We start from the raw sequence: 27,852 nt of genomic DNA, 5'->3' as shown, positions 1-27,852 counted from the left end.
CTACATATGTGTGTATTTTTTTTTTTTTTTTGCTGAGGCAATTGGGATTAAGTGACTTGCCCAGGGTCACACAGCTAGGAAGTAAATGTTAAGTGTCTGAGATCAGATTTGAACTCAAGTTCTCTTGACTTCAGGGCTGGTGCTCTATCCATTGTACCACCTAGCTGCCCCCAGACTATATTGTTTTAAGGTCTTTTTATTAAATTAATTGGGACAGATGCTTCTAAGAAACTTATTTTCCCTTTCCTTACATGTTCCCTCATTCTGAAGGTTATGAGTTTAGCTACATTTATTGCAACAAACATGAGTTTGTAAAGATAATACCTTTGAGCAACAGATCACCTGAGGAGTGATTTTTCCCTTTCAAAGTTATTTCTTTAGGAATAATGAAAAAGTGTTGTTTTTCTTTTCCAAACAGAATAGATGAGTTTTTTTTAAAAGACTGTTCTATTAAGTTTTCAATACAATACTATCTTGTAATTTTTTTTTTTTTACTAGACAGTAAACACTGCGGAATCAATAGCCAAGCCATAACCAAGAAGACATCATGATGTATATGATTGATCAAGCACGATGAATCATATACAACTTATAAAACTTATAAAAGCTATTTAGATGAATCCTTTCTGAAACTGACAGAAAAATGATGAGTTCCTGAACAAGGAGTAGCCTACACACTTTAGAGGCAATCAGAGATTATTTACCATTTTTGAAAAATTAGACTATGTCTATTGGAAATCAGCATGATCAGTGAAAATTTGGCACATGTTTTTCATAAATCCCTTTGATTATTGTCCTGGGATATGTTTTTCTGGGAAAGTAAGCATTCACTGTAGTTTTTATTCTAGGGCAGAGGTAAGGTGAACTAAAATGGCAATACTGTTAGGTGGGGCTGGTACCCATGCTGCCACATATACCCTCCCAAATACAATTTTTGAAGACTGACTTTTTTGGAAAAATATTATAAGGATCATATAACTGAATCACTCATTTTGTCAAGTTTTAAAAGTTATTTCCATTCAAATGCTATATAATTTTCTAACACTAGCATCTATAATTAGCTTTTAGAAGTAGAATTCTTAAAATTATTTAAAAATTTAAAAGCTCCCCATGATTTTCCCTTTGAAGGTGAGGCACTTTTAGGGACTTGTTCTTTTGTTGGCACTATAACCCCCTATCCTAGAGGCAGTCCAAAGAATGGAGAGGGTGATTCCCAAATTGGCATTATCTTCACATTTATGGTATTTTTCTAAGGAATACAATTACTCCTAGAATTTGGGAATGGAACACAGACATTCCTAGAAAATGGTTCTTAAGAACCTATCTTTTGGCTTTAAAATTTTTGGAAGATCACATATATCCCTAATGACAAATAATTACTATCTTATTGACATAGCACCTGCCTTGACCACAAGATAATGAAACCTTAAAAAGCTAAGAAAGTTAGTAAAACCATAGCTGGCACTTAAATAACAGACTTTGTTTTCAAAACGCTTTTCAGGTTTTTCTTCCCAATACCCCTGTGAGGTAGGTATCTTATTTCCCCATTTGACTGATGGAGGAAACTGAGGCTGCAAGGGGTTACACTGACTTACCTATAATCACAATATGAAAAAGCAGCAGGATGCAAATCAGCTTTCTATACCTGAGCTCCAACTCCTTCTCTAATGGTTTCTGCAACAAGTTACACAGCACTTTTCTTTCTGTATACTTGAGCAACTAACCAAATAATGAGCTTATTATCATTCTGCACAAAAGCTAACTCTCACTATAGGGAAAAAAAAAAAGGAAAGAAAACAGTCAATCCAAAAACAGTTAAATAATGTCTAACAGTTTGTTTCAGGATTTAGTCTGTTTCATACTGGCTCAATTAAAGAGCAAAAGATCACTACAGTAGAAGCACAACAGGATGGTTGGAAGTCACATTTCTATGATGTTCTTGTTGCACGTACCACCTTGGGTTACAATGTCCCTCTAAAATGAATGCTACCTATGATCTCAGGTTGCAAAAGCCTCTTTGGCCAGATATAAGGGGGAAATAACCTCCCCATTTCACATTAGAATCAAGCTAAAAGCACCCTTTGTTCCCAGCTCCAAGAGAAGGAGTTGTAGTAATTAAGATATATATATATATGTCACTGAGTTTAGACTGAACTCCCTTAAGCTAAATTAAGCACAATATAATTTGCATGGCACCACAAATGCCACACAGCTCACAGGATAACTCTTATTGCATTGAATGCCATGCCACACCAACTCATGCACCAACAGCATGCCACAAAAGTCAGGGACAGCAAAAGGACAAGAAGATAGGACACAGTTCCTATCTGATCCACCATACGCAGAAAGTAACTTCATCAGGTCAGTAAACATATTAATCAAGCTACTGAATTTGCAATGACAACAGGGACAACTATTAAATGCTGGGTGTTTATAACATACCACCTGAACAAATCCCACTTACAAGTTGGTGAGTTCCATGGATGTTAAGAATGTTCAATAAAGCTCATAAATTCTAGTCCCTGATCAGGAGAAAGTCCAGAAAGATGGATGATATAATGTAAAATGCAATGGTAAGTGCAGAGATGGCATTGCAATTCATATCATTATCTCTTAAAAAGAAATTCCATGAGCACTCACCACAGATACCACATCATTTTAAGACAGGATTCTTTTTTTCATGTTGTGGCGTCTGTGGTAAGTTACAGACACATTATGACTCTAGTAAGAGTCAAAAAGGCCATCCTTTTTCTATTTTTATCTTAAGACTATTGATAGTAGCACATGAAACCAAATCTAATTTATATCTATGTATAAATGAAAAGATTCGTATTTTATAATGATGCTTTCTACCTCTGAACAGCCACCCATTCTAAAAAGGACGTCTGTCTTTTTTATGTGGTAGCATGTTATCCCTATCTTTGTGGACAAGCAGATATGCCACAGGGTTCTAGACTCAGCTCCTTCCTCTATATATCTATGATCAGAGGGAATCACTTCAAATTAGCTTTTCACTGGGATGCTAAGAAGCACAGTGCAAATGTAATTCATGCGGTTTATTTCTAAAAATAAAATACTCAAAGCTCAGTTGATCACTGGGCAAGGTGGACAAGCAGAACATTTTCTCCTCGGATAAATATCTGGTTAATGTGCCGTGTAAATACCTGCTGGTAATCTACTTTAGGCTTCTGTCTTTTCTTACGAGATCGGCCCCTTGAGTTAGAACCCCCTGCACTAGAGCCCTCTGTCCGTGTAGTCCTGCCTGACAAGTCAGACCTGGAAACTTCCTTTCCAGCTGTCAGAAGTGAAGAAGGTGCTGAACGGGAACGTTTCTGTGATCCCCGATCCTCATCTTCTCTCCCCCACACTGTGGCCATCTTCCAAGTAGATGTTTGTGAATATCGGGACAATGTAGAGTCCTCAACCATTGACCTGGAGTCAGCTTCCTTTTTAGAGGAATCCTGAAGTTTGAGCCGGTCAAACAGCTGAAAGGAAACAAGTCAAACATTAGTTACAATCTTGACATTGCTTTTCCTTTTTAAAAACATCCATTCCTATCATTTTAAGACTATGGCTTTACATTTCTAAATCAGTCAACACCAATTTCTCCCTTTTTAACCAGTAATTAAGTCAATAAAGAAATAATCAAGATAAAAGTCACCTGCCATTGTTATATGGCATTATGTTATGAGGACAAATAAGTTTATTTTTATACTAAACTAAAAGACATTTCATTTTCAGGTCATGCAACTTGTTAGATAAGTCACATGTAGATCAGACTTAACTGGGGTGTATGGTATAGAGAGTAATCAAGATTCTACCATCATCATATCTTGTTTCCAGCAATTAAGGCTTTCATTAATTAGAAATGTGAGAAATAGTGATACACTACTCATCTTTTTTCCCATTTTACTTCTCCCACCCCATTCCTATACCTTATTTCCTAATACTGAAAACACAATGGGTTATTAATAAGTCGAGGAAAATTTCTTACCCTGGTGAGAGTTAAAGGAGGTTCACGTTCAAAAGCTTTCCCCAGAACTGGTTTTCTGTAAGTCTCATCCACATCAGTAAGTGCCTTTGGAGAAAAAAAAAAAAAAAGAAAAATTGAAAGTGTTATCAAAAATCCCAGCATTCAATGCTTTCAAAAAATCCCATTCCTCTTTAGGCAGGCACAATCACTAGCTACCTTGGTTCACAAAAAGGAGAAAATAAGTAGCACTGGTAACAAACAACTACAAGTAATTTTCATACTGTTTACAAATTGTCTATGGTTAAAGCTCACGAAGTCTCAAATTTTTTACTTGTGATCTTTATTGATTTTTTTACCCCCTGAAAATCCTCTGGCAACACCAAAATGTGACTCCTGCATTGCTCAATCCCATTTTGGGGGCCATTCCAAATATTCTCTAGTTTCCTTCCCTTCCCTGCTATCTATGTCAGCAACTAATAGGAAATGTTACACACAAACCATTAATGACTGCCTAGTGAATCAGATCCCATGACATCACTACTATCATGTATTAATTATCACCTACTACCTTCCCTTTGATAGTTTTTAAGAATAAGACATCACTTGTCAACTCTGTTTAGGAAAATGTATGTGAGGGGTGTTAAAATGCACTGAATAACTTAGAAAAGTTGTAGGAAGAAGGTAACCACAACTCTTGGAGAAGAAACTCCTGAATGATGACACCTATATATTACCTTGTATTATAGTTATTTGTGTACATGTCTTCTCTCCATTACTAGATTGTAAGTTCCTGGAGGGCAGAGTCTTTGTCTTATATATCTTTGTATCCCCCCTACAGTGTCCAGCACAGGGTTTTGCATATAATAGATGCTCAAAGAATACCTGTTGAATGAATGGATAAGAGAATTGGATTTGGGGGAAAAGAAGCAAGTGGAGTACAGATCTTATGCCTGTTCCAGGAGAGCCAAGGACAGCAGCTCTTCTCTAATGCAGTTATCAGTATAACTGCTGTACTAAAAAGATTATACTGCTTCTCTAATCAAATAAAGGAGTTAATCTCTATGAGAGCCCCATAAAAAGAACTAATTACCATATTCCAGAACTTGTCAAATGCAACCAGGAAGCCAGAGCAGACACCTCGAAGCCCTTTGAAAGTGCGAATGTGAACATTGACCTTCACCCCCTCTCTGATGCAGCGATGAAGTTCACCCAGTGGGCTGCCCTCATGCACTGGAATAAAAAGAGAACAGTCAGGATAGCAAGATATTTATGCCAACAATCACTGAGACAGAGATTCTTACTAGAATGATTAACTGAATAAAGTCCAATATATCTTCTATTTTGTCTGCTCTGTAGCCCACAACTTTTTATGTACACTATTCTACAGTAAAACTTGTACTGCTCCCTGTTCCATGAGTATGTTCCACAAAGCATGCTCTATGCTTCACAATGCAGCACTCCCAACCCTTCCACCTCCTTCAACCACATAGGAGGAACACTAGGTTGGGGGAAACACTCATGTAAGACAAGCTAGGGGAAGTAACTAAACCTGTACTATACTCCTGGTCTTTACTCAGCAACAACTCCCTTTCAAAACTTTAGGCATTATTATTCATCTGTCACCTATTAGTACTGCTATGACTAATAATTTTCTTCTTATCTCTAGTTCACTCAACTAACTACCCACTACATAGGTGCAAACTTCTCAATTTCTGCCTCTCATCCCCTTATTCATATCCTCCTCAACTTTACTCATCTCCCATCTCAACCTTGCCCACCCATTCTACTATGCCCTCTGGAATTCCTGTTCATAATGAACAAACTATTTGGATCTTTTTCTGTCATTCTCCTTTTATCTATTGAAAGCCGTTTTCCTAGATGTTTGCACCTGTGATTAATCTTTTCATCAGTACTCCAAACAATGACACCCTGAAGGGAAGTCAGAATACTCTGTGTTCCTCCACTATCACTTTTAGACTTTCCTGTTACTGATGTCACTCAGCAACTTCTCTTCTTTATAATTCACTCAGTTAAAATTTTCCAACTCATCCAGATAATTTGTAGTAGTTGGCCTCCAAGCCATTCTATCTCTTCAAAAGTAGGTCAGCATCTGGCTCACCTTCTTCTTCCTAATAAAATCCTGACTTTAGAGTTGAAAATCTCAATAACCATTATTGATGCTCCTCCAAATTATCTGACTTCCCAATTTTTCATTCTCTTTCATTACATGCTCCTTAAGTCTACCTAAATAATACATAGGAAAGGTTAGACCTTGACTGTCACCATTATCAACACTTCTTTATTCAGAAACTCAGACATTCTTGACTTTTTCTCCTAGCATCCCCTCTCTCCCTATGTCTCATTTCTCCTAAGTGTACTCTTTACTCTGAAATTTTTAATTCCTCTACTTTTCAATATGTTCTAAAGCTATTACCTCTACTCTGGTTTAATTTTCTTCTTTTTCTAATTCTGACCCCATAAATTTAGCAAACCAACTCCAAACTGCATTTCATTACTGTTAAACCTATCTTGCCAAATCTCAGACCTGCATTCCTCCCACCATCCATCTCCCTGTTCCTATCCACATAATGCTGAAGAGGGCTAAAGGAAGGCATACAATAATGTCAAACAGGTACATTATACATTCATGTTACTCAATTTCAGTTTTTCTTTTTTTGCAACAAAGCAATCTTTTGCTTTTTCTTCTTCCCTTCTCTTCATCTCAGAACCTTTTGATATTATCTCCCACTCTTCTTCCTTTTCCCCATTCTCTGACAAAAAGGTGTACATCCTCCTTGCCTGAAGTCAACCCCTCCATGTGTTCCCTAGATCACATTTCTTCCCATTTTTTTTTCCCCAGCAGATGGCAACTTTATTTACCAACTTTAAATTTTCAATCTCATACTGGTTCCTTCCCTGTCTTCAAATATGTCGAATCTTTCTTCTAATAAAAGACAAAACAAAAACCAAAAACCTTCACTAGAAACTACCATCTTCTCAAGCTATTGTTTTGTCTCTCTTTTCCCTTTCTCTAAGTACTATTTTTAAAAATATCTATATTTACTGCCTTTATCCCTCTTCTTTACTTCCTAACTCTTTGTAATTTGGCTTCTAACCTCATCACTATGCTAAAACTGCTCTTTCCAAAGTTATCAGTAATTTTTTAATCAACAAATCAGATGGTCTTTTCTCAGGCCTCATTCTTCTCAACCTAAATGCATTATTTTAGACTGTAGACCACTTTCTCTTAAAAGACATGTTCTACCCTCTCAGCTTTGTGACACTACTCTCTTGGTTTTCATCTGTTCCTTCTCAGTCTCCTCTATGGTTTCATTATTGAAACCCAGTTTTTAAATATAGGTGTATCCCAAGAGTCCTGGACTGTCTTTCATCTCCACACTCTTGGTGATCTCATCAGTTCCCTTAGGATGGTCATCATCTCTTTGGAGACAACTTCATATCCAAACTCCAGTTCTCCCCCTAAGCTTCAGTCAATTAATTTATTGGGCATTTCAAACTGGATGTCCTATTAAAAACCTCAAAACTCAACATGTCTAAAACAGAACTTAATCATCTTTTCTCCAAAACACTCCCCTCTCCCCCAAACATCCCCATTTCTGTTGAAGATATCACCATTCTTTCAGTTTTCCAAGTTCAAAACTTTGGCATTATCTTAAGATCATTACTCCCCCTCACCTACATTTTGGCTGATGTAGTTGACAAACTCTGCCATTTCTTCCTTCATGATATCTTTTGCAGTTAGCACCTTTTCTCTATTCCCACAACCACCTTAATTCAAGTGTATAACAGTTCTTGCCTAGGGTACTGCAATGACATCCTAAATTGTCTTCTTGCCTCAAGTTGCACCTCGTTCTATTCATTTTAGACACTCTTGCCAAAGTCATTTTCCTTAACACAGATCTGACCATGCTATTCCCTGCTCAATAAACTTTACTGGTTCACTACTGCCCATTTAACCTATAACCTTTCTTTGGCTGTGATCTAGCTAAACTGACCTTTATATTCTTCAAACATGCCACTCTATTTCCTATCTTTATACCTTTGCACTGGCCATTACCTGAAACATACTCCTTCCTCACTTCCAAATAAAAGATTCCTTCTCTTCCTTCAAGACAATGTTCTAGCAACACTATCAGGAAGCCTTTCTTCATGATCCCCTCAACTGTTTATGCCCTCCCCCCAAACTACTTCATATTTCACTAATGTATATTTATTATCTTTGTGCTGACTTTGTATATACATACATACAAATACACATGTACACATAACACAAACACATACACATAAATATAATACACACAGACACACACATATATGCGCTTGTTTCCCATGTCAGAACATAAGCGTCTTGAGAGTAGGACTTGAATTTTTTTGTGATTGTATCGTCAGCATACAGAAGCTGGCATATAGCAGGCACATAACAATTATAGCTGACACTGACTGGAATTATCCTCCCTATCTCACTAGCTGGGATACCAGCTACCTTTCAAGGAAATTCCCTGATCAACCCCAGTCAAAAAGGATCTTTCTCTTTTCATTAGTCTGATGGCACTAGGACTATATTTGCTTATGTACTTACCATGCTTTCTTTTGTATTATGGTTGTGTAGATATCTTATTCCCCTAATATACTATAAGCTCCTTAAGGGCACAGTCTTGGTCTCTTCTATCTTTGTGACTCTCTCAGAGCCCAGCAGAGTGCCCTGCACACAATACCCATTTAATAAATGGATGATGAATGAACTTTAAAGCTCTGCCCAGCCCCAAAACAGAACAGTTTATGTTATGATATGTCTCATTGTTGCATTACCCACACATAGCAAAATGTTGTCCCCCAATTAATATGGCAAAATCATGTATATATGTATGTTTGTATGAATGTATGTATGTATACATACTTATTTATAAATATGTGGAGTACACATATATTATATAATATATATGGCCTGTAACATCCACTAGAATGAAGATTTTCTTCTTAAATTGGCTCACTCTATTATCTATCATATCAAATCTAAACAGTGCTGTCTCAAAGTTTTCTAAAAAAAGTGCTGTTCCATTCATCTGAATACTTCCCATTCCCCTTGACAAACTTTCTACTCAAGCCAATCTAATCTGTTTCCCACATAACCTGATTATATAGTTGTTCTTTTCAACTCCACATCTTAAGATCCTTCTTGATTCATAAGAACTCAATATGTTTAGAGGAACGAAAAAGTAATAAACTGCCCTAAATACACATAATACTAAGATGTATGCAAATAATGTCTGAGTATGAAAGCATGATCTACTCCATGTCTGGATTCCCTGCAGTGGGAAACATTTCACTATACATTATCTTCATATCAAGAGAAATACTGGTTGTGACCAAGCCATGATGGTGTAAAAAGGCATATACCAAGCATCTGAATTCTATATGGTGTCATATAAAAGGAGCACTATGACTCACTGGAGGAATTTTGGGACTATGAAGTTCAGCTTTCACTATTTAATTCAATGAATGACTCTTTTCTAAGTGCTTAAGGAATAATGCTGCATTTTATTTTAAAAAATTGTTATTTTTTAATTATTAAGTACACAGAGCATGCTAGCTGTGCTGTACCAAAGATATACAAGGCAGAATTACTTAGAATGTTCATCCCAATGACCTAATCTGTAGAGTTCTTACTCTGTTGTTATATAAAAAAAGTAATAGTCTCTGCTGCTGTTTAAATTTCCGGGTTCCTATTTCTCCCTACTTTACTTATGGACTGGCTTGGTGTAGTCCAGACATGGATAAGTAGGGAAATTATTTTTTAATGAAGTGGAGGAAAGAGGATGTGACATGGGAGATTATTTCACCTTGAAAGGTCAATGGAAGAGAGGTTTGACACAAGTTCACTTCCAGCTCTAAGATTCTATGATCCAAGTAAATAGGAATACTTAGGGAAAATATTTGAACCTTGCTTTAGTCTCCTATTTCCCAAATCATTACTTAATAGTATCTGACAGTATTTACAGAAAAGTTGAAAACCACTGCTACCTTTAAAATTCTACTTCACCCATATATTTGCAAATAGACAAAAGTCAAAAAGGTGGTTTTAATTTTTGTAAGTATTATTAACTTATAATGTTGGCATTATTATATCTCTGGATATGGACCAATAAAGTTGGTGACCTTTTTGTGCATGTTCCTGAAATAACCTATTTTATGGATATGCTTAAATTCACCTTGATTATTTACTTACTCATCTTTTCCAATAATACTACCATTATCTCATTCCCCAGTTTTAAAATCTAGTTTTAGTACATCAAATCTGTTCTTCAATCTGGCCTACAAAGTCCTCTACCAAAATACGTTTCTGCCTCAAACTCCTTATCTCAGGGTTCATTTCTCTAGGTGACTAACACCAAGTTATTTATTCCATCAAAGCAAATTTGTTTATCACCTTCTCTCTATATAACTTTGTTCATTTGCACCCTTATACATTTGCCCATACTTTTCCAATTTTCTTTTCCAACTCCTTTCCTTTCCTTCCTTCAAAACCTAAGGTTCACTTCTTTTGGGGAGCCTGATGATTCTCATTCTACATTGCCCTGGGTATGCACACACTCATTCTGCCCTAGGCATTATTTCTGAATCTCTCACTTGTGAATGCTATGAATTTGTTTTTATGCACATGTATCATACAAACCTAACTGCTTCAGTGATAATGAGAGATTTCTGTTCCCGGTACAAGTTTTTCAAGCATTCCAGGAATGATTTGGGGTGTGAAAGAACTGACCCTTTGGTTTTTGTTAATTCAAGGGAGTTCAGAATACTGCTTCTGGGAACAGATTGTTCCAAGAACATTCTGTGGTCTCACCAATGTGCTATGGTCTCTCACAATGTGACATAACTATGGGGACAGTGGCCTTCTAATCAGTGTTATAATCTAAAACCTAGCCATCTAATTCACAGAGGAGATATAAACCTTTAGTTCCTATTTAGGAACAACTTATAGTGTCTGTGGACAGACAAGATAAGTTGTAAACTCATAGAAGGAATCCTATGGCATTTACCTTAACTTATTACAGTTCCATATCTTGTCTGTAGAAATGGTTTCTCCCCCCCCCCCCCCCCAATAAACAAACTACTAAGAGAAACCTAAACATCATTCATTTAACACACTGTCTCATTTAAGAGGCATATTATAACAATTAAGCTATCAGGATACAGATGCTTTGAATGGCTAAATAGGTCATCGTGTTCACAGGACAGATGTCAGAACTGCCTGCCATATGACAAAGGTATAAAAGCATTGCTGTGTTTATTACATTTAAACAAGACCCAAACCGCACATTCTAATAACCTCTCTCTCCTACAGCTCTACTATCAGAATTTATTAAGAGGTTCCCAGAAATTCCTCTGTGCTATTTGAACCTCTGCAATTTAAAGAAATCCATGATTACAGTAATATGAATCCACATACATAGTTCATGCACCCAGAAAGCATACAAAGTGTTTTTCTCAGGGGCAGCCAATGCATGCCAAATTTCAGATCTTTTGATTGAACAGTGTATGTTTAAAGATTCTGGAGTCTATAGAAGACTCCTTACATCAGCAGCTGGAAAGCTGGGAGAAAAGGGAGAGAGACTAGGACACAGGGAAGAGTAGAAGTCCTTAGACTGTCCACAAACTGTAACAGAGACACTTAGTTGAAACTGCTGGCCTAGCAGACTTTCCACTTCACTATGTAAAAAACTTACTCAAACAAACAAACAAATAAAACTTCTTCAAATCAAGCAGATTCATTGCAAATCAACCATCAGACTATCCCCTATATCAAACCATGTAGACCCTTATCACATTCTCCAAATCCAACATACAGATACTCCTTATACTTTCCTCTATCTGCAAGGAAATCCTTCCCATATTAGACCCACAAAGACCTTCTACAAATCTTCCTTATCATTCATAAATGCGCCCTCATATCAGTTAGGTATACCCTTCTCCTCATCAGTGATGCAGGCTCTCCCCTTCCCTAATATCAGACCTGCAGATCCTTCCTAACATTCCCTATCCTATCCATTCGGATCCTTCCCGTATTTCTCTACCTTAGAATCACAGGATTATAGGATTGTAGATTGAGCACTTGAAGGGACCTTAGAGGCCGTCGGTCACATAGAGACACTCCAGACATCTCTCCCCGTTATTAATCACTCAGACCCTTTCCCACATCCCCCGTAGCAAACACGCTGACCCTCTCTAAAACTTCCTGTCACTCAAACAGACCCTCACCGTGTGTCCCCTATGCGTGCTGTGGAGATTGCCCTGCCTCATCCTCTCCAAGAACCAAGCAGTGCCATCGCTTCATAATGTTAAATCTGGGTTTCCCCCCCTCAGCCATGCAGCCCTCTCCGATCCCGGTCGTGTAGAACCGATTCCTTCCCCCCCTCCGGCCGCGCAGACCCTCCTCACCCCCCACACCGGCCGCGCAGAGCCCCCGCACCCTCCCATCCCGGGCGTGCAGACTCCCCCTGGCCCAGCGACACTCACGGGGCATTCTGGTGAGGACATTGCGCGGCGCCTTCCTCCTGCGGCCGGGGCGCCCGCCGCTGCCCTGGCCGGCGGCCCCGGCGTCCGCCTCCTCCTTGGCTACCATGAGCCGGCGGAGCCGCTGGATGCGCTCGGGGTCCGGGGCTGGCGCTCCGCGGCGGCGGGAGGTCCGGCGCGCGGAGCCGGAGGCGGATGAGGCGGGGCCGGGGGCCGAGGCGGGGGCGCCCGCAGCTCCGGGGCCAGCCTGACCCCGAGCCCGGCCCCGGCCCCGGCCCCGGCCGCCCAGCCGCAGGAAGCTCTCGTACTCGGCCAGGTTGTTGAAGCAAGGAGCGTTGGGGTAGGGGATGGGCGGCAGGCGCGGCGCGTAGAGGGCCAGCAGCGGATCGAAGCGGTCCGAACTGACATCCAGCCGAGGGCTGGGCGGACTCCCGGGGCTCCCCGCCCTGCCCGAGCCCCCTCGCCGCTCCCGCTCCTCCATGTTTGAAACACCCGCAAGCAAAGGACGATGGGAAAAAGGACGCGTCCCCGAGGGCTTGCCGCCAGGGGGCGGCAGAGAGCAGGCGCCGCGCTGCGCCGCCGCCACGAGGGGGCAGCAGGGGCCTGCGGGAGAGGCGAGGAGAGGACTAACCACTCGGGGGGAGGCGAGGGATCAGGGAGTGGGGCAGAGAGGTGAACGGCAAAACAAGAAACTACCCATGGTCACCTGGGGAGTAAGCGGCAAACAGGAGACTCCGCTACTCCTGAGGAGGTAAGAAAGCCAGTGCTTATTCCATCCGGGCGAGGAAGGACCGCAGAGGCCATCCTGCCGGCTCCCGCGACCCTTGCCGCCTCCCTCTGAGCGAGTTACTGCAGGAGCCCGGGGACTTGTCCAGAGGGAGTAGTGTGCGCAGTAAATAGCAGCGGCGCTGCTGGAGGTCCTCTGGGCCGAAATCCACTGGTGGTTTTTTTGGTTTTGTTTTTAATTAGAACTGAAAGGACCTCGGAAGACACCAGTTCCCCTTAGTTACTTTACAGAGGTGGAAACCACAGATCAGCCACATAAGTAGTGCATAGCAGAGTCAGGATCTGAAACCAGCCCTCCACTCCAAATCTCGCGTTCTACACCCGACGCTGACTCCTTAGAGCAAATATATTTAGTTAATGCGCTTTAAGTCCAGCTCCCTCTTCAGTAACATATGATTCATGCATGAAGGGTACAGCTGGTAAAAAGCGTCCTGCTTATTTCCGTCTGTTAAGACTTACTGGCACTTCCCTTTCTAACTCACCAACAGCCCTTTCCATCACAGATGTTCCAGGGAAATGAATTAAGTTAAAATTAAAGTTGGGGAATAAATGAAACTGATGGATAGATCCTGGCCATTGTTTCCCTACACTGAAGTGCATAGTCAGGCATACTGTTAGGATGTAATAGAAGACACAGCAATAAACAAGATACTGCATTATTTAATGAGGATTCTTTACAACCACCCACTTCTGAAGCATTCCTGAGTAGCTGGATCTTTTAGTTAACATGTATCTAAGGAAATATGATCTCAAATGCTTAGATGAAGTGATAAAAGAAGATTCAAGGGGCCTTTAGCTTAAAAAAAACTTTTTTTAATTTTACTAAGGCTACAAAGTGGCTTAGTGACTAAGGAATTAAATTGGTGAACAGTTATCAAGATGATAAAACAAAAATCATATAAAGGGAACTCCAGAAACACAATAAAACTGGAGTGTTAGTGTATATCCATGTAAATATGAAATCAGGCTGTTAAGGCTGAACAGGAAGAAGGAAAAAAGCATTAAGTACCTATTAAATGCCAGGCCCTGTGTTAGGCATTTTACAAATACCTCATTTGATCCTCACAAAAGACCCTTGGAGTTAGGGGCTATTGTTATCCTATTTACAGTTGAGGAAACTGAGGCAAATAGATTAACTAATTTGCCCATGATCACAGTTAGTGTCAATTTGACAGATTTGAACTGGGGTCATACTAGCTCCTGCTATTAACTGAATTTCCAAGTCAGATGGTGGTAGACTTTTGGAATAGAAATCTTGAAACCCTAGGGTTTGGGGTTAGGAGAGCCCCTACAGTTTTAGGACAATGTGTTATGTGGTCCTATAATGTTGTATCATGACTCATGTGATGCTCTAAGTTATGTAGTAACTAAAGTTGAAAAATGTGGTTAAAGGATCCAAAGCCCACCATCATTCAGGAGCCTTCTTAAGAGTGAAATGGGTACTGCAACTAAGGTTATGAACTTTCTCCTAAGGATCTGTTTAGGATAATCCCAAATCAAGGGGGAGATTCCTTGGTTGAAATCTTTTTTTCTGGGGTCAGAGGGAGAAGAATGTGGAGGCGTTGGACAAAATCAACTAGAGAATTAATCTGAGGGAAAACTATAAAAAAACTATATAGTATAATTTAGCAAGTTAGTTAAGTATCCAATATGATTGTTATGAACAGTGTTTCAGATTCTCTTTAAAAAATAATAAAAGAGAACCTTATTTATTCCAGTGTTAGAGATCTTCTCTCCTCTTCCCTTCCTCCCCTTTCCCGAGAAGATAACAAGTCCTCCAAATTTTACGTCTTTTTCATCAGTTGCTACTACCAATGATCTCTGCCAATGAATCTCTCCCACCATAGCTATTAACAAGTAATTGATCTTGCCTTGTCCTTAAAACTTTTTCACCTTGGAAGGACCTGTCAGAGCCTGTTTGTATTCTACTAGCATAACTTTAAACAACTCAGGATAATCTATTTCCAAAAAAAGAATGATAAATAATTGAAGCTGACTAAAGTTACTACTTTAGTGGCTCTTTCGCCTTGAACGGGTGCCAAACACTGTGATGAGCACAATACAATATACAAAACAAAGATAATCCATGCTTCCAAAAAGCTTATATTTGAAAAGAGATATGACATATATAAGACTGACAATCAGGACTTGTTTTGGTTTGGAAAGTCACAAAGATTGAATGAAGCCATAGAAGAGGCAATCAACAAGCCCTTTTCAGAATCAGTGTAAGTTCTGGTTTGATTAAAATTCTGAGGGGGCAAGAGTGATTTTGCAGGATACATACAGTTTTAACGACGAAGGGATAGCTAGGTGGACAGTCAGATGAAATGTCTGAGATTGACTAGATACAATGAATGGGAAATGTGAATTGATGCTGACTTGGGACAAGACAGATCCAAGACTTGTTCCAAAAGTGAATGGATCATTTAATTTGGCATAATTTCAGGAGTTCAAATGTTCTAGAAGGAGCAGGAAAAATACATTAGTAGTCTGAATAGAATAATAATGGGCTAAGGAAAGGATTAGGTGTCTGATTCAAAGTACCTAGATATGGTGACTGTGAATACCTTTTGAGAGAATACATGAGCCCCCAATTAGAGTTGGCCAGAATGCTAAATTCACATTAGTAAACTCTAACTTAAGTACAAGGTCTCTCCCAACTCATGGCACATCATAGGCACTTACCAATAGCCTAACTAGTTGAACACTGGTTTACCTAGCAAAGAAAATAAATTTTCCAGAGAGCACAGCAAGAAGACAGCCCTGAATCAAGCACAGAATTAACTCTTGAGGGCAATTCGGAAGTAGAGAATTTGGGGTTTGAGGATCATGATTTGTACATATGTAAGAATGAGAGTACAAAAGCTATCTAAAGAGCTTTTAGAGATCACTTTCAAAAGCAATTGGTTAAGACTTCAGAGCTAGATCATAAAATAGATAATTTTGAGAGGCAGTTATGTTTAGGTAAGGGGGATTAGAATATAATTTAAAAAGACATAGCAGGCACAGGAGATGGCTTGCACAAATGTCAGGGAGGGTACAGATGGGAAGAGAATAGTCCAGTTTGATTAGAAGATAAAATGCATGTAGGGGATATGGATAAAATGAGGCCAGAAGGACAAAATCACGTGTCTTGTAAATAAATGCCAAGTTAGATCTCGTATTTTGCCCTATAGGCAGCTGTGATCCATTAGTTTTAGGCAAGAAAATGATGTCAGAAAGATGTATATAGCAGGTGTGCTGTATGAAGGAGAACCTAAAAACCAAGGACTATTTAGATTACTATTAATCTAGATCCCAACTTCTTAAACTATGGTTTGCAGCCTCATATGGAGTCTTGTAGCTGAATGTAAGGGTTGTGAATTTGTGATTTATCATCAGTAAGTGTTTGATTTGTATACCTGTTTTATGTACTTATATACCCGGGATCATGTTAAAATTTCTCTGGTAAAAAAAAGTAGAAAAAGTTTAAGAAGCCTTGATTTAGATGAATGTTTGAACTAGGGTGAATAATTGAAGAGGTAGATTCAGAGGCAAAATGACAGGATTTGGTAATTTAAGGAGAGGTGCTTTTCCAAGATGACTTAATAGGAAATGTTTCCTTGTGACCTGTACACTATACATTAGCATTCCTCTAGCTAGGAAACCATTGCTCCTCTACTATAGGGAACTCAATAGGCTCTGCCAAAATCTCCCACATGCAGTTGCAGAAAGTTTCTAGGACAATGATTGGTCACTTCTGGGAGGACCAAACAAATTAAAATTAAAATCCAGCGTCCAGTACAGTGTCTTGACCATTATATGCACTTAACTTCCTAATTAAAGGGATAAATAAAGGGATATTAAAGGAATTCAAAGTTCAGGTAACAACAGGAGTTGAAGTGCCAAATCTTGGAATTCAAAAAGCATTCCTTCTCCATAAAAAGGTGATACATAACATAATCTAAATGATATTGTTTTCTGCCTGTAATAATTAAATGCTATCATTATTAGTTATAGGACAAGCCCAATAAGCTATTAGCTTTAAAGTTGTTCCAATATTGGATTGTATCAAGAAATGGAAAATCAAACCACACAGACCCATAAACCTTTATTTCACTTTTAACAAGTATACAATTAAAACCAAAAATCAGCCATGTCTAACAAAGGTTCCTATTGGAATAGGAAGAGACTGGAATTTGAACAGATGGGATATCAACTAGTGAGGGATGCGCCCAGACTTTGCTATTTTAGGGATATATTTACTTCTTGGCTTTAAGCTTTAGGAAAAACCAGGATATGGGTTCCTTGAATGAATTCCAGTTGAATACATCAGTTTTTACTTCTCTTTCAATTCTTCTATTAGGTTTCAATATCTTTCACTATCAATTCTAAATAAACCGGTATCTTAAATGTTAATAGAGATACTACTTGTTCTTACCCTCCCTATCTCTATTTAGGCTGGTATCATCAAGAGACATTTATAGTCTCTAATCCAAAGAAACTGTCCAGACTTGACTTTATTCAAGGGACTTTTTTGCATTGCTCTAAAATGAAAGCCTCTGTGGTTTGATCATAAATACATAGATCATCCATCTGTCCTTCAAAACCAGTTTGAGTTCTGGAGCAAGAATCATTTACAAAACATGGCAACAGCAATATCATACGACGATCAATTCTGATGTATATGACTCTCTTCAACATTGATTTGATTCAGACCAGTTTCAATGGTCTTGTGATCAAAAGAGCCATCTACCCCCAGAGAGGACTGTGGGAATTGAGTGTGATTCACAACATAGCATTCTCACTCTTTTTGTTGTTGTTTGCTTACATTTTATCTTTGTCATCATTTTCTGGTTTGATTTTTCTTGTACAGCAAGATAATTATATAAATATGTATGCATATGTTGGATTTAACACTTATGTCTACCATGTTTAACATATATTGGACTACTTGCCATCTAGGGGAGAGGGGTGGGAGGAGGGAAAAACTGGAACACAAGGTTTTACAAGGGTTAATGTTGCAGAATTATCTACTTATAGCTTTAATTAAAAAAAAAAAATTATTTAACAAAGCCCTAAAAAACATGAAATAGAAATGAGCCAATTTCACCTATGCAAGTAGAAAAAGCTGTTCAGAAATTGAAGATGTATGACTTTAAAATATGTAATACTGGTATAAAAAGCAAGATTTCTGTATTGGTATCTTTCTCCTGTGCTAGCTCTAAGTCTCTTGAAAAAGAACTATTATTTATACTAACTTTATTTCCCTCAACACAGTAGGTATTTAACAAATGTTGAAAAATGCAAGGAATTACTTTGGTCTGTTCCAGTCCTCTATTTACCCCATTTCTTCCTAAAGAAGTATGTATATTTGGACTTGAAATTCTTCTCTTGATAAGATAGCTGGAAATAATGGCAGAGCCCACAGGAATAAAATGATTGATTGCCTAGTGATTCAACCAACTGAAGTGCATACAACCGATCAATCTAGAGTCACCATAATTGAGATATACAAAAAACATTTAATTCATAAACATGTAGTCCATGTTTATTTCCAGGTCTGCCAAAGAGAAATGCACAGATCATTTAGAAAGATAAGAATTTCAAAGTCACTGTAACCTAACTCTAGTTAGGAGTAGGTGGCAGCTTTTAAAATGATTTATACCAGTTTTAAAAGATTAATTATGCAAGATATAGCTAACTACTTTGTAAAAATATCACCATTTTGTTTTTGCAAATGGATCCATGTTTCTATGGAATAAAAAAGGTGCCCAGTTTCAGAAGAGTAAGCTTTGCTACCTCTTTTTCCCTCTTTTCTTTCCCCAAGATGGATCTTTCTTGTTGCGTATATAAAATGTGCATTTCAAAGAACTCTGCTTATATCAGAGTTAGGTTAGCTAGCAAGAATCGAATGTCTGTATGAATAACCACAAAGGAAGGAAAGACAAACAAGTCAACTGTCATCTTCAAGGATCTCAGGATGCTCCTTCCAGAAAGCATCACCAATGATATCACAATGCAAAGCAACTGGTTTAGTCCTTGTCCGTGCCACTTCAACTGTTTTTTCTTCTGTTTCTCCTGGAAGTTGGATTTCCTTTGATATTACTTCTTTAATCTACAAATATTAAGTTATGAGACTATCAAGAACCATATACCACCAATCTTTCTTTCCAACCATTCCCTGGTATTAAAAGGTAGGCAAGATGATTGTTTCTATCATCATACCTATAGATTAAAAAAAAAAATTTGCATTTTATTGCAGTACAGTTTTTACATTTTTGAAGTACTTTATTACTAATGCTCACTTTACATTTGAGGAATCAGGTTCAAAAAAGTTCACTTGCTCAAGAACATATAGCTAGTAACTGCCAGAGCTAGGATTTGAAAATCTGAATCTATCTTCTGATTCCCACCACAACATTATAGAAATGGTGTGTTGACTTGTACATGATTAGTTGACTTACAGATATTTAATGAATATTTGAGCAGAAGGTCTAGTTCTGGTTAGCCTTGGGAAAAATTACTTCATTTCTCAGAGGCTTGATTTTTCTTACCTGTAAAATTATTCTTCATATCCCTTCTAGCTCTAAAACACTATGATCTAAACTGCATGAGAGGGACATTCCAGATGCTAACATTCAGACTGAGTTTATAGAATATAGACCAGTCTTCATCTTTTTTTCTCATAAGCACTATTTTGTGTATTTATAAAGTTATAAAGAGAGATCCAGAATTAGCAACCAAGAAGAAAATCTTAAAGCAGTTACTAAAAATTTATTAAAGATACAAGAGTTGATCTGAAGCTGTCCCACTGAATTTGGAATCATTCTTCTTACCTTTTTCCATATCATTACAGTCCCTTTCCTGAACATTGGTGGCTCATTATTGTAGTTGACATTGTATTCAGAAAACAAAATTTCATTCTTATCTGCAGCAAGTGTTCCCTAGGATTAAAAAAAAAAACAACACACACACAAACACAAACACACACACACACAAGGATTTTTAATATCCTTCTTAACTCTACCCTCAATCTAAATTAATAAGTAAAACAAAAAGGGGGGGATTTTAAAGTACCTTAAGGGCTTTTATCTGTAATTGTAAGATATATTTGCATTTTAAAGAAGAGTTTACAGCAATTAAATTTCTAAAACAATAAAATTCTCCATCTGCCATTATCAAACCAGTGGCTTCACAAGCCAAAATACTGGCCTGAGGATAGAAGAAAACCTAAACAGGATAATCTTTCTTAATGGAATGAAGGACAACACTAATACTTGCCTTATCAAGGGACATTTATTAAATGCCTGCTATCTGCCATGCCTTATGTGAGTTTTCTGAGGGTATATATAAATGCCAAAAATGAACAATTCTCATACTCATGGATCTTATAAGTTAACCATATTATAAGTGACTTTACCAGATCTAGCCCTACATTGATTTGGTCATGAGATCATAAACTATGAGCAAGAAGGAACTTTAGTAAAGGCCATCTGATCCAACTCTTTCTTTTCATCGATGAGGGAATTGAGGTCCAGATGTTACATGGTTTGCCCAAAATCACAAAGAGAGTGTCAGAGCTAGGATGTGAGCACAGTCAGGTCTTCTGACTGCAAAGCTGGTACTCTTCTCTACAGTACTACATTATCTTTTGATAATTAGAATGTGGATGCCATTGACCTGTGTTATAATGCCATTCTATAACAAAATCTTTTCAAAATCATATAACCCAGTTAAGTGTCTCATTTAAAAAAATGTTAGCTGGCTTTCAGCAACATAAGGCATTCTCTATTATCTTGGAAGCATCTGTGGCAGGGCAAATAGAATACTAGCCTGAATGCCAAGAAATCTTGACATTTAGTCCCAACTTTATAATTTTGTGCCCTTAGTCCTTACTAGGCATCCATTTCCTATTCTTTCAAATGAAGGGAATGGACTAGAGGATTTCTAGATCCTTTTTAGCTCAAATGCTCTAATTTTCTAGTCTATCAAAAAACGATTGCATTAAGGACATAAAGTAAACTATAATAGGAAAATTAATATAAAATTAATAGGCAAAGAATAAGACAGTAATATTTTCATGCCTGTAGTCTTTCTTGAGCTTGTGCTGGTGTTAACTTAGATCGCTGTATCAGCATCCAGAAAACCGTGTTATAAAGATTATTAATATGACCTGGGGAGAAAAAAATTTAAAAATATATTTGCAACATTCATAATCCAAAGGAACCATTTCCCAAATTATTCATCTCCACACCCACCTCTGAAGACACCTTTCTATTTCAGATGGAGAGTTCAGAGATGATGAGCTATGTGCATGTCTATTTTAAAACATGTTATGGCTTTAAAACACACATGTATATGTGTGCATATTTGTGTGTTTATATGTGTGGGTGTGTATATGTGTGTGTGTGTGTATATATGTGCAATGAACTCATTATATATATAATGAGTTTATTACACATGTAGAGTATTTACTATGTGTAACAGGTGTTAATATCAGTGGGCAAATCTTTGTTTTCAGTTATTTTTATAACTATTTTCACTCAGATTAATGCTAGTTGAAAGATACCTTAAGTGAATATTTCCAAAGTTGTGTGATTTCAATTCCTAATTTCTTCTAAGTTCTCGAGAAGCTAATCAAATGAACAGAGCCAAAAAAAAAGTTTGTATCAGCACATATCTGTGGAATTTCATTATTTTTAAAAAATACTTACAATCTGCTTGTCGCCAACTGAGATAGTCCTTTAAGGTCTGGTTGCTAGGATACACTACAACTCTTCCATCAAAGGCTGGAGGATATAGAAGATCCTGGTCCTTAAAGTAATCCTTCCAATAAAAGACATAGCTGGAGGCAAACTGAGAGGCCACGTTTGTCATAAATTTACTTGTAAGTACAAAGAAAGAACAGAGAGAGAAAATATGTTATATTAATATTTTCATAGCTTAGGGATTGTGGGATACAATAAAAATTTTACAGATATTTGGTAATACTTAGTTCCCAGGGTTTTTAAAATAAAGTACCTCCCACTACTACCATTGCTAAAGTAGTTTTTTGAACTTAGAGGCATTTAATAATGTCCGTTCCACTGAAATATTATTATTTTTCCCACAGTAATTCGATTTAGTAATTATTATGTAACAGGGCAATAGTTAGGTGGTATCGTGGATAGAGCTATGGGTTTGGAGTGAGGAAGACAAATTCAAATCTGATCTCAGACACTTAAAAGCTGTGTGATGCTGGGTAAGACATTTAACCCTGTTTCTCAGTTTCTTTGTCTATAAAATGAACTGGACAAGGAAATGGCAAATTACTCCAGTATCTCTGCCAAAAAAATTCTAAATGGGGTCACAAAGTCATACACAACTTAATAACAACAACAAATGTAACAAGTACTGTGGCAGGTGCTATGGATACAAAGACCCAAAAAAAAAAGTTCTTTATCAGTAAGGAACTTACATTTTATTGAGGGAACAGAACATGCAAACAGATAAGTATATGAAAACTATATAACAATAACTGGAGAAAACTAGCAATTTGGTGGAATAGGTTTCATTTAAGAAGTGGTACTGAGCTATACAAATAAGATTAAAGAATACTCTCGGCATAGGGATAACCTATGCAAAGATAATGAGGTAGGATATAGAAGCAAGTAGGCCAAGATGAAGTAACAAACTTTATGGTACTTAAATGCCAGAAGATTTTGATACTATAAGCAATAGTGAGCCACAGTGAGCTATTTGAACAATGTAATGATATCTTCAGGTCTGTGCTTCAGGAACATCAATTCGGCATCTGTGGGGGATGGATTTTAAAGGGAAGAGACCAACCAGAAGAAGGAACAATAATTATGAGACTTCTGACATACCAGGTTAGAAATCATGGTATGATGGTAGTTCTATAAGAGAAGAGTATGTGTTATATATTAATCTGGAAGGGCTCTTAAGAGCTCCTTTAATTTACACCTCTCATTTTCCAGAAGGAAACTAAAACCCCAAAGAGAAGTTAATTTAGCAAGGATACAGGACTAATAAAAAAGAGACAGGATTAGAATTTATTTTTCCTAATTCAATATGTAGTACTACCCATTATATCATAATGTCTCTCTTAAACACACTTTAAAAGGAAAATGATTTTAGCTTTAAAAGGTCTGTCTATATACCTGGAAATTTATTGGCTATGATACTTACACAACATTATTATACTTCAAACTTCTAGTTCTTCCAAAGAAACATCGCAATCTGTCATGTCAAAGCTTCTTAAATTGTAAGTCACAATCTCACATAGAATCGCATAACTGAATGCGAGGGTCACAAAAAATTTGGCAACAGTAAAAAAGTATTCAATATTCCACCAAGATTTAGTTCTTTAGGGGCAGCTACCTGGCACAGTGGATAGAACACCAGTTCTGAAGTCAGAAGGACCTGAGTTCAAATGTGACCTCAGACACTTAACACTTCCTAGCTGTGAGACCTTGGGCAAATCACTTAGCCTCAATCGCCACAACAACAACAAAAAATTCTTTATGTAAAAGTAAACACATCCATCTCATTAGCATGCAAATTTGCTTCTGTCTTTAATAAATGGTAAATTACATGTATACCAAGAATCATTTTAAAATAAATTGTTATATGATTTATTATAAATGCATGTTTGATTTACCTGTATAGGCTGGATCACTTAAAAATTTCTCTGGAGAAATGGGGTCAGGAGTGGAAAAAGTTTTAAGAAGCCCTGGTCTATGTAAGAGCTAAGTAGAGCTTTTTAATCAGTTTCATACCACTTCATTTCTAGTCCCTGAGAGTCTTGAATCCCTAGTCAAATTAGAAGTCAAGACTTCAGTGAAAAGGAAAAGAAAAGGAATAAAAATGAAGAGCTACCAGAAAGATTTATAAAAACCAAAGAGGAATGTTGAAAAATCTATGATTAAAGTAAAAGGGATGACATTTGCCTAGAGGAAAATAGTATGACACGAAGAGAAAGTACCTGGCTCTTCTTCTAAACCAATTGCTCTTCCGTTTGAATATAAAGCTATATTCATCACTTTGTCCATATGCCATGACAATATCTTCTAGTTGTGTCATTACAGTCTGAGCACACCGGGTCATCAATTCTAGGGCTCGGCTATCATTGGGTTTTGTAAAGTTGTGTTTTTCTGCAAAACTTCATTGTGGGAAGGAGAAGAAACAAAGATACGTTTTCATGAAAAAAGTTAAGCAGATATAACTTAAAATAATAGCAGGAACAGCAACAGTACAGAGGGAGAATAGCATGCAGGGTTTACAGTAAGGAACTAAGGAACACTATAGTTCAAGCTGTATAACTAAGGGCGAATCACCTAATATAGGTTATTCAAGCAACATTTTAAATACCATGTTAAAAGACTTATCAAATAATAGTACTTTATTTACTGTCTCCTTAAAGGCTTTTCTTGATCTGACTTGGAGAAGTGAGGCTTTAGTCCATGACTACCTTTCCTTCAGTCTATATCACATTTATTCTTCCTTGCCTCCCTCTCTTTAGGTATTCTGGCACATCTGGACAATTTGTGAAAACCAGCTAAACTAAAATTTTGTCAATATAGGTGTTTAATAAATATCAAATGATACAACAAACATTAGTCACCATTTATTCTAACTGCCTCAGTTCAGAGCAGGAAAGTCCCTAGAAGTGATTTAGCTTTAAATTAAAGTGTTATGGGACATTGTCACATTCAAACTTTGCTTCTTTGCCTTTTAGGTGATAGATCTACTTCTTTCCTCAAAAGTTGAAACATATGTATATATACACACACATATATCTCACCAAATATGTTTATGAAACACATATTTGGAGCTCTTTGGATAATGTAGATATAGAGGATCATTTAATTAACCAGTTGCAAATCTGAAGGAAAAAGGTATCATGGGAAGGGGGTGCACTTTGCCACCAGTTTTCTGGGTTGCTGACAATCACATCAAGTTCACTTTCAATCTGTCTAAAGCCTAAGAGGGAATATCTGCAACTCTTGTTTCTATCAATCAAGTACTTTTAGGATCTGCAAAGCCCTTTCTGCACAACACGTCTCTGTTTTCTTCCAAGGTGGCTAAAGAACTGTAACACCACCCTCTCTGCCCCAATTTCCAAAAGGAAAGGATGGTCCTAAGTAGATAACGTGCCTTCCTCAAGAACATACGGCTAGTTATTGGCAGAACTGAGGCTGGAACCCAAGGCATCCTGCTCCAGGCCTCTTTTCAGGAGAGCTGACTCTTCCCCTCTTGGAAGGAACTTCAGTAATGGCCAGGCTCCTGGCTAGGGTTTGGGCCGCCTTTCCCGAGGGTGCGAGCGGGTGACGCTTCTTTCGCAAACTCACTGGCTGCGAGGTTTCTTAGGTGATAGAGAAGGGAAGCGGGCGGCTGGCGGGGAAGGACAAGAAAAGAGAGGGACCAGCAAAGGCAGGGAGGACGGCCAGGGGGTGGCAGGGAGGACGGCCAGGGGGTGGCAGGGAGGACGGCCAGGGGGTGGCAGGGAGGAAGCGGGGAAGGGGACCCGCCCCGGAAGCGCATGCGAGCCACGCGAGCCCCTGGGCAGTGCGCTCACCGATGGAAGTTCCTTCCGTCTAGCCGCACGACCACCCAGCAATGGGCCAGGCACGTATCATCCATTTCAAAATCCCGTACATACTCGAATTTGCTCTTCGCCATGACCCCCCTGCTGATAACGGAGAATCTTCGGCAAGAGGGAGCAACTGCCGAAACGACACGAGAAGCGACTATGGCAGTGTTTATAGTCCACATTTCCGGCCGGGAAAAAGAAAACGCCCCGCCCCCGGAAGTGGCTGCTTCCGACCTGGTTGCTCTAGCCCTCCTGGAGGACCTTTTTGTTGCTCTACTCTTCCCTTTTATTCCCATTCCTCTAGTTTACTCAGTTTAGTATTGGGGGATTCCCATTTCCTCTATCGAGGTTTACTTTCTGGCTACTTCACTTTTCCGCGGAAACCGCACTCACGAAAGTCGCTGATAGCTTCCTCTTGGCCAAGTTTCTCATCCCTTTTAGTCCAATTTGTTAAGGGTTGTTGAATGGGCCCCCGAACTTGTCTTGTTGAGTTGCCATATTTTTCAGAAACACTAGATCCGGAGCACGCGGGAGACCCTGAAATGTGTCAAGCTCGAAGCTTCCTCTGAGCTGATAGAATTTGTTGTTGCACTCCAGGTTGGATTCCTACTGTGACCTTGGGAGGCCAGACAGGCGGCAGCCAATCTTGTGCTAGGATTGTACAGTTGGGGTCCTTTGCAAATAAGCAAATCCTCCTATCCTCATAGTCTAGTAGTTTTCAAGGGAAAAGAATGAGTCTTTTTGCCTTGCTCCCCTCCGTGCAGGGTGGTCTTACCTTTTTCTCCCACCTTTGCTACATCATTCACCCAACCGTGTAACACCCTTTTCTGATATCCCCTCTTTCCTTCCTCCTATTATATAAATGTAAACTTTTGTAAAAACTGGGAACCCTTTGGGTTCCACAAGAATTTTTATTTTATAATAAATCTGGTTTTCTCTCATGTGATTGCTTCCCTCCCCTGCCCTAAAGCAAATTGTGATTGCTTGTTGACAAGGTCAACAAACATTTATTCTCTTGTGGGGCAGGCTGGAGGGTTGAGAGTGTTAGGCAGCACAGAGAAGGCTCAGCCGCTGCCCACAGGCATTTTGCAGTTTAATATTAGGGAAAGAAGCCAAGAAGTCTGGATCTGAACGAGCCTCAGATACTGGTTGAGGGATCCTGGGTAAAAAACTTCAAGAAACTGGGTTTCCTTATTTGCCAAATGAGAATAATAATAATCAGACCACATCCTTCACAGCATTATGAGGGAAAGGAACCTTGAGGATATGAGCTATTATGTAGGTGATTGATATGAGGAGTATAGCAAGAGTCCAGGCAAAGGATTAATAAGATATCTGAGAAGGAAGAGAAAGTTTCCAACTAGAGTTGTTAGAGAAGACTTCTTGGAAGAGTTGGCATCTGAACTGGGTCTTGAAGAAAGGGAAGAGTTTTAACTAGCACTGAAAGGATTGGGGTGGGAAGGAAGCCCATTTTACCCATGGGAGACAGCCTAGGAGAGAACAGGATAAGAAAGGGGATGGAGGATAGCTTGGTTTAGGGGGAATGCAGAGAATATAGGGCCATAAATTTAGAAATGAAAAAGACTTTAGAGGCAATTGAGTTCAGTTCTCTCATTTTCAGAAGGAGAGACTGAAATTGAGAAAACTTCATTGACTTGCTCAGTTGGTAAGTGTGAGGCAGAATTTCAGATTTTTAAGATGCCAAGTCTAGCACTCTGTTGGACTCTTATGTGCCCTGTCTTCAGAGTTTAGAGCTGGAAGGGACTTTATAGTTACTAGCTTAGAGGTTGTATAGTATATGGAAGAGAGTACTAATTTAAAATTAAGAGAAAATGATGTTTGAATCTTACTCTTGACTGTGGAGTCATGGACAAGTCACTGTCTTTTTGAGCCTCATACCTGACTTTCATGACAGAGTTGGGGAACTTTTTTTTCTGCTCATCACCTGAAGCTACCTTGGCCCACAGGGTGGATATTCTCTATC

The 27,852-nt window shown here is 38.5% G+C and overlaps 2 protein-coding genes and 1 long non-coding RNA gene across 6 annotated transcripts; 1 reads left to right on the top strand and 2 right to left on the bottom strand.

Moving 5' to 3' along the window:
- Nucleotides 1-442: 442 nt before the first annotated feature.
- Nucleotides 443-13,022, bottom strand: LSM11 (LSM11, U7 small nuclear RNA associated). The gene is made up of 4 exons (XM_012552039.3): nt 12,512-13,022; nt 5,064-5,203; nt 3,995-4,078; nt 443-3,485 (listed from the first exon to the last, which is right to left on the bottom strand). Exons 1-4 carry the CDS (start codon nt 12,987-12,989, stop codon nt 3,093-3,095), a joined length of 1,095 nt encoding a protein of 364 aa, XP_012407493.3. The 5' UTR covers nt 12,990-13,022; the 3' UTR covers nt 443-3,092.
- Nucleotides 13,023-18,290: 5,268 nt separating this feature from the next.
- On the bottom strand, nt 18,291-26,082 carry THG1L (tRNA-histidine guanylyltransferase 1 like). Of its 4 annotated transcripts, none has more exons than XM_003756765.4 (6): nt 25,854-26,082; nt 24,261-24,437; nt 21,991-22,160; nt 21,361-21,449; nt 20,113-20,220; nt 18,291-19,391 (listed from the first exon to the last, which is right to left on the bottom strand). In XM_003756765.4, the coding sequence occupies exons 1-6, from the start codon at nt 26,048-26,050 to the stop codon at nt 19,230-19,232; spliced, it is 903 nt and encodes a 300-aa protein (XP_003756813.2). In that variant the 5' UTR covers nt 26,051-26,082; the 3' UTR covers nt 18,291-19,229. The 4 variants fall into 4 exon arrangements, with proteins under 4 accessions (XP_003756813.2, XP_023361701.1, XP_023361707.1 ...); XM_023505933.2 differs by lacking the exon at nt 25,854-26,082 and adding an exon at nt 25,433-25,763 and having other exon boundaries at nt 18,292-19,391; XM_023505939.2 differs by lacking the exon at nt 25,854-26,082 and adding an exon at nt 25,450-25,763 and having other exon boundaries at nt 18,292-19,391.
- Nucleotides 22,077-24,879, top strand: LOC116421664. Its single transcript, XR_004232142.1, has 3 exons — nt 22,077-22,163; nt 23,040-23,145; nt 24,798-24,879. It is a non-coding gene; the product is annotated as an uncharacterized LOC116421664 (long non-coding RNA).
- Nucleotides 26,083-27,852: the final 1,770 nt, after the last annotated feature.

This window comes from Sarcophilus harrisii, chromosome 2 (genome assembly GCF_902635505.1).
Source record: "Sarcophilus harrisii chromosome 2, mSarHar1.11, whole genome shotgun sequence".
Lineage (NCBI taxonomy): Eukaryota > Metazoa > Chordata > Mammalia > Dasyuromorphia > Dasyuridae > Sarcophilus > Sarcophilus harrisii.
The sequence above is the reverse complement of the archived record's forward strand: the minus strand, read 5'-3'. Positions and strand labels throughout refer to the sequence as shown.

Coding starts and splice junctions, on each gene's coding strand:
- THG1L (XM_003756765.4), bottom strand. CDS start 26,050: ATGTGGACTATAAACACTGCCATAGTCGCTTCTCGTGTCGTTTCGGCA. Junction 24,438..25,853: donor GACGGAAGGAACTTCCATCG/GTGAGCGCACTG, acceptor CCCACAATGAAG/TTTTGCAGAAAAACACAACT. Junction 21,450..21,990: donor CAGTTGGCGACAAGCAGATT/GTAAGTATTTTT, acceptor TTTTCTCCCCAG/GTCATATTAATAATCTTTAT.
- LSM11 (XM_012552039.3), bottom strand. CDS start 12,989: ATGGAGGAGCGGGAGCGGCGAGGGGGCTCGGGCAGGGCGGGGAGCCCC. Junction 5,204..12,511: donor TGTCCTCACCAGAATGCCCC/GTGAGTGTCGCT, acceptor TTTTTATTCCAG/TGCATGAGGGCAGCCCACTG. Junction 4,079..5,063: donor TTGACAAGTTCTGGAATATG/GTAATTAGTTCT, acceptor TTTTCTCCAAAG/GCACTTACTGATGTGGATGA.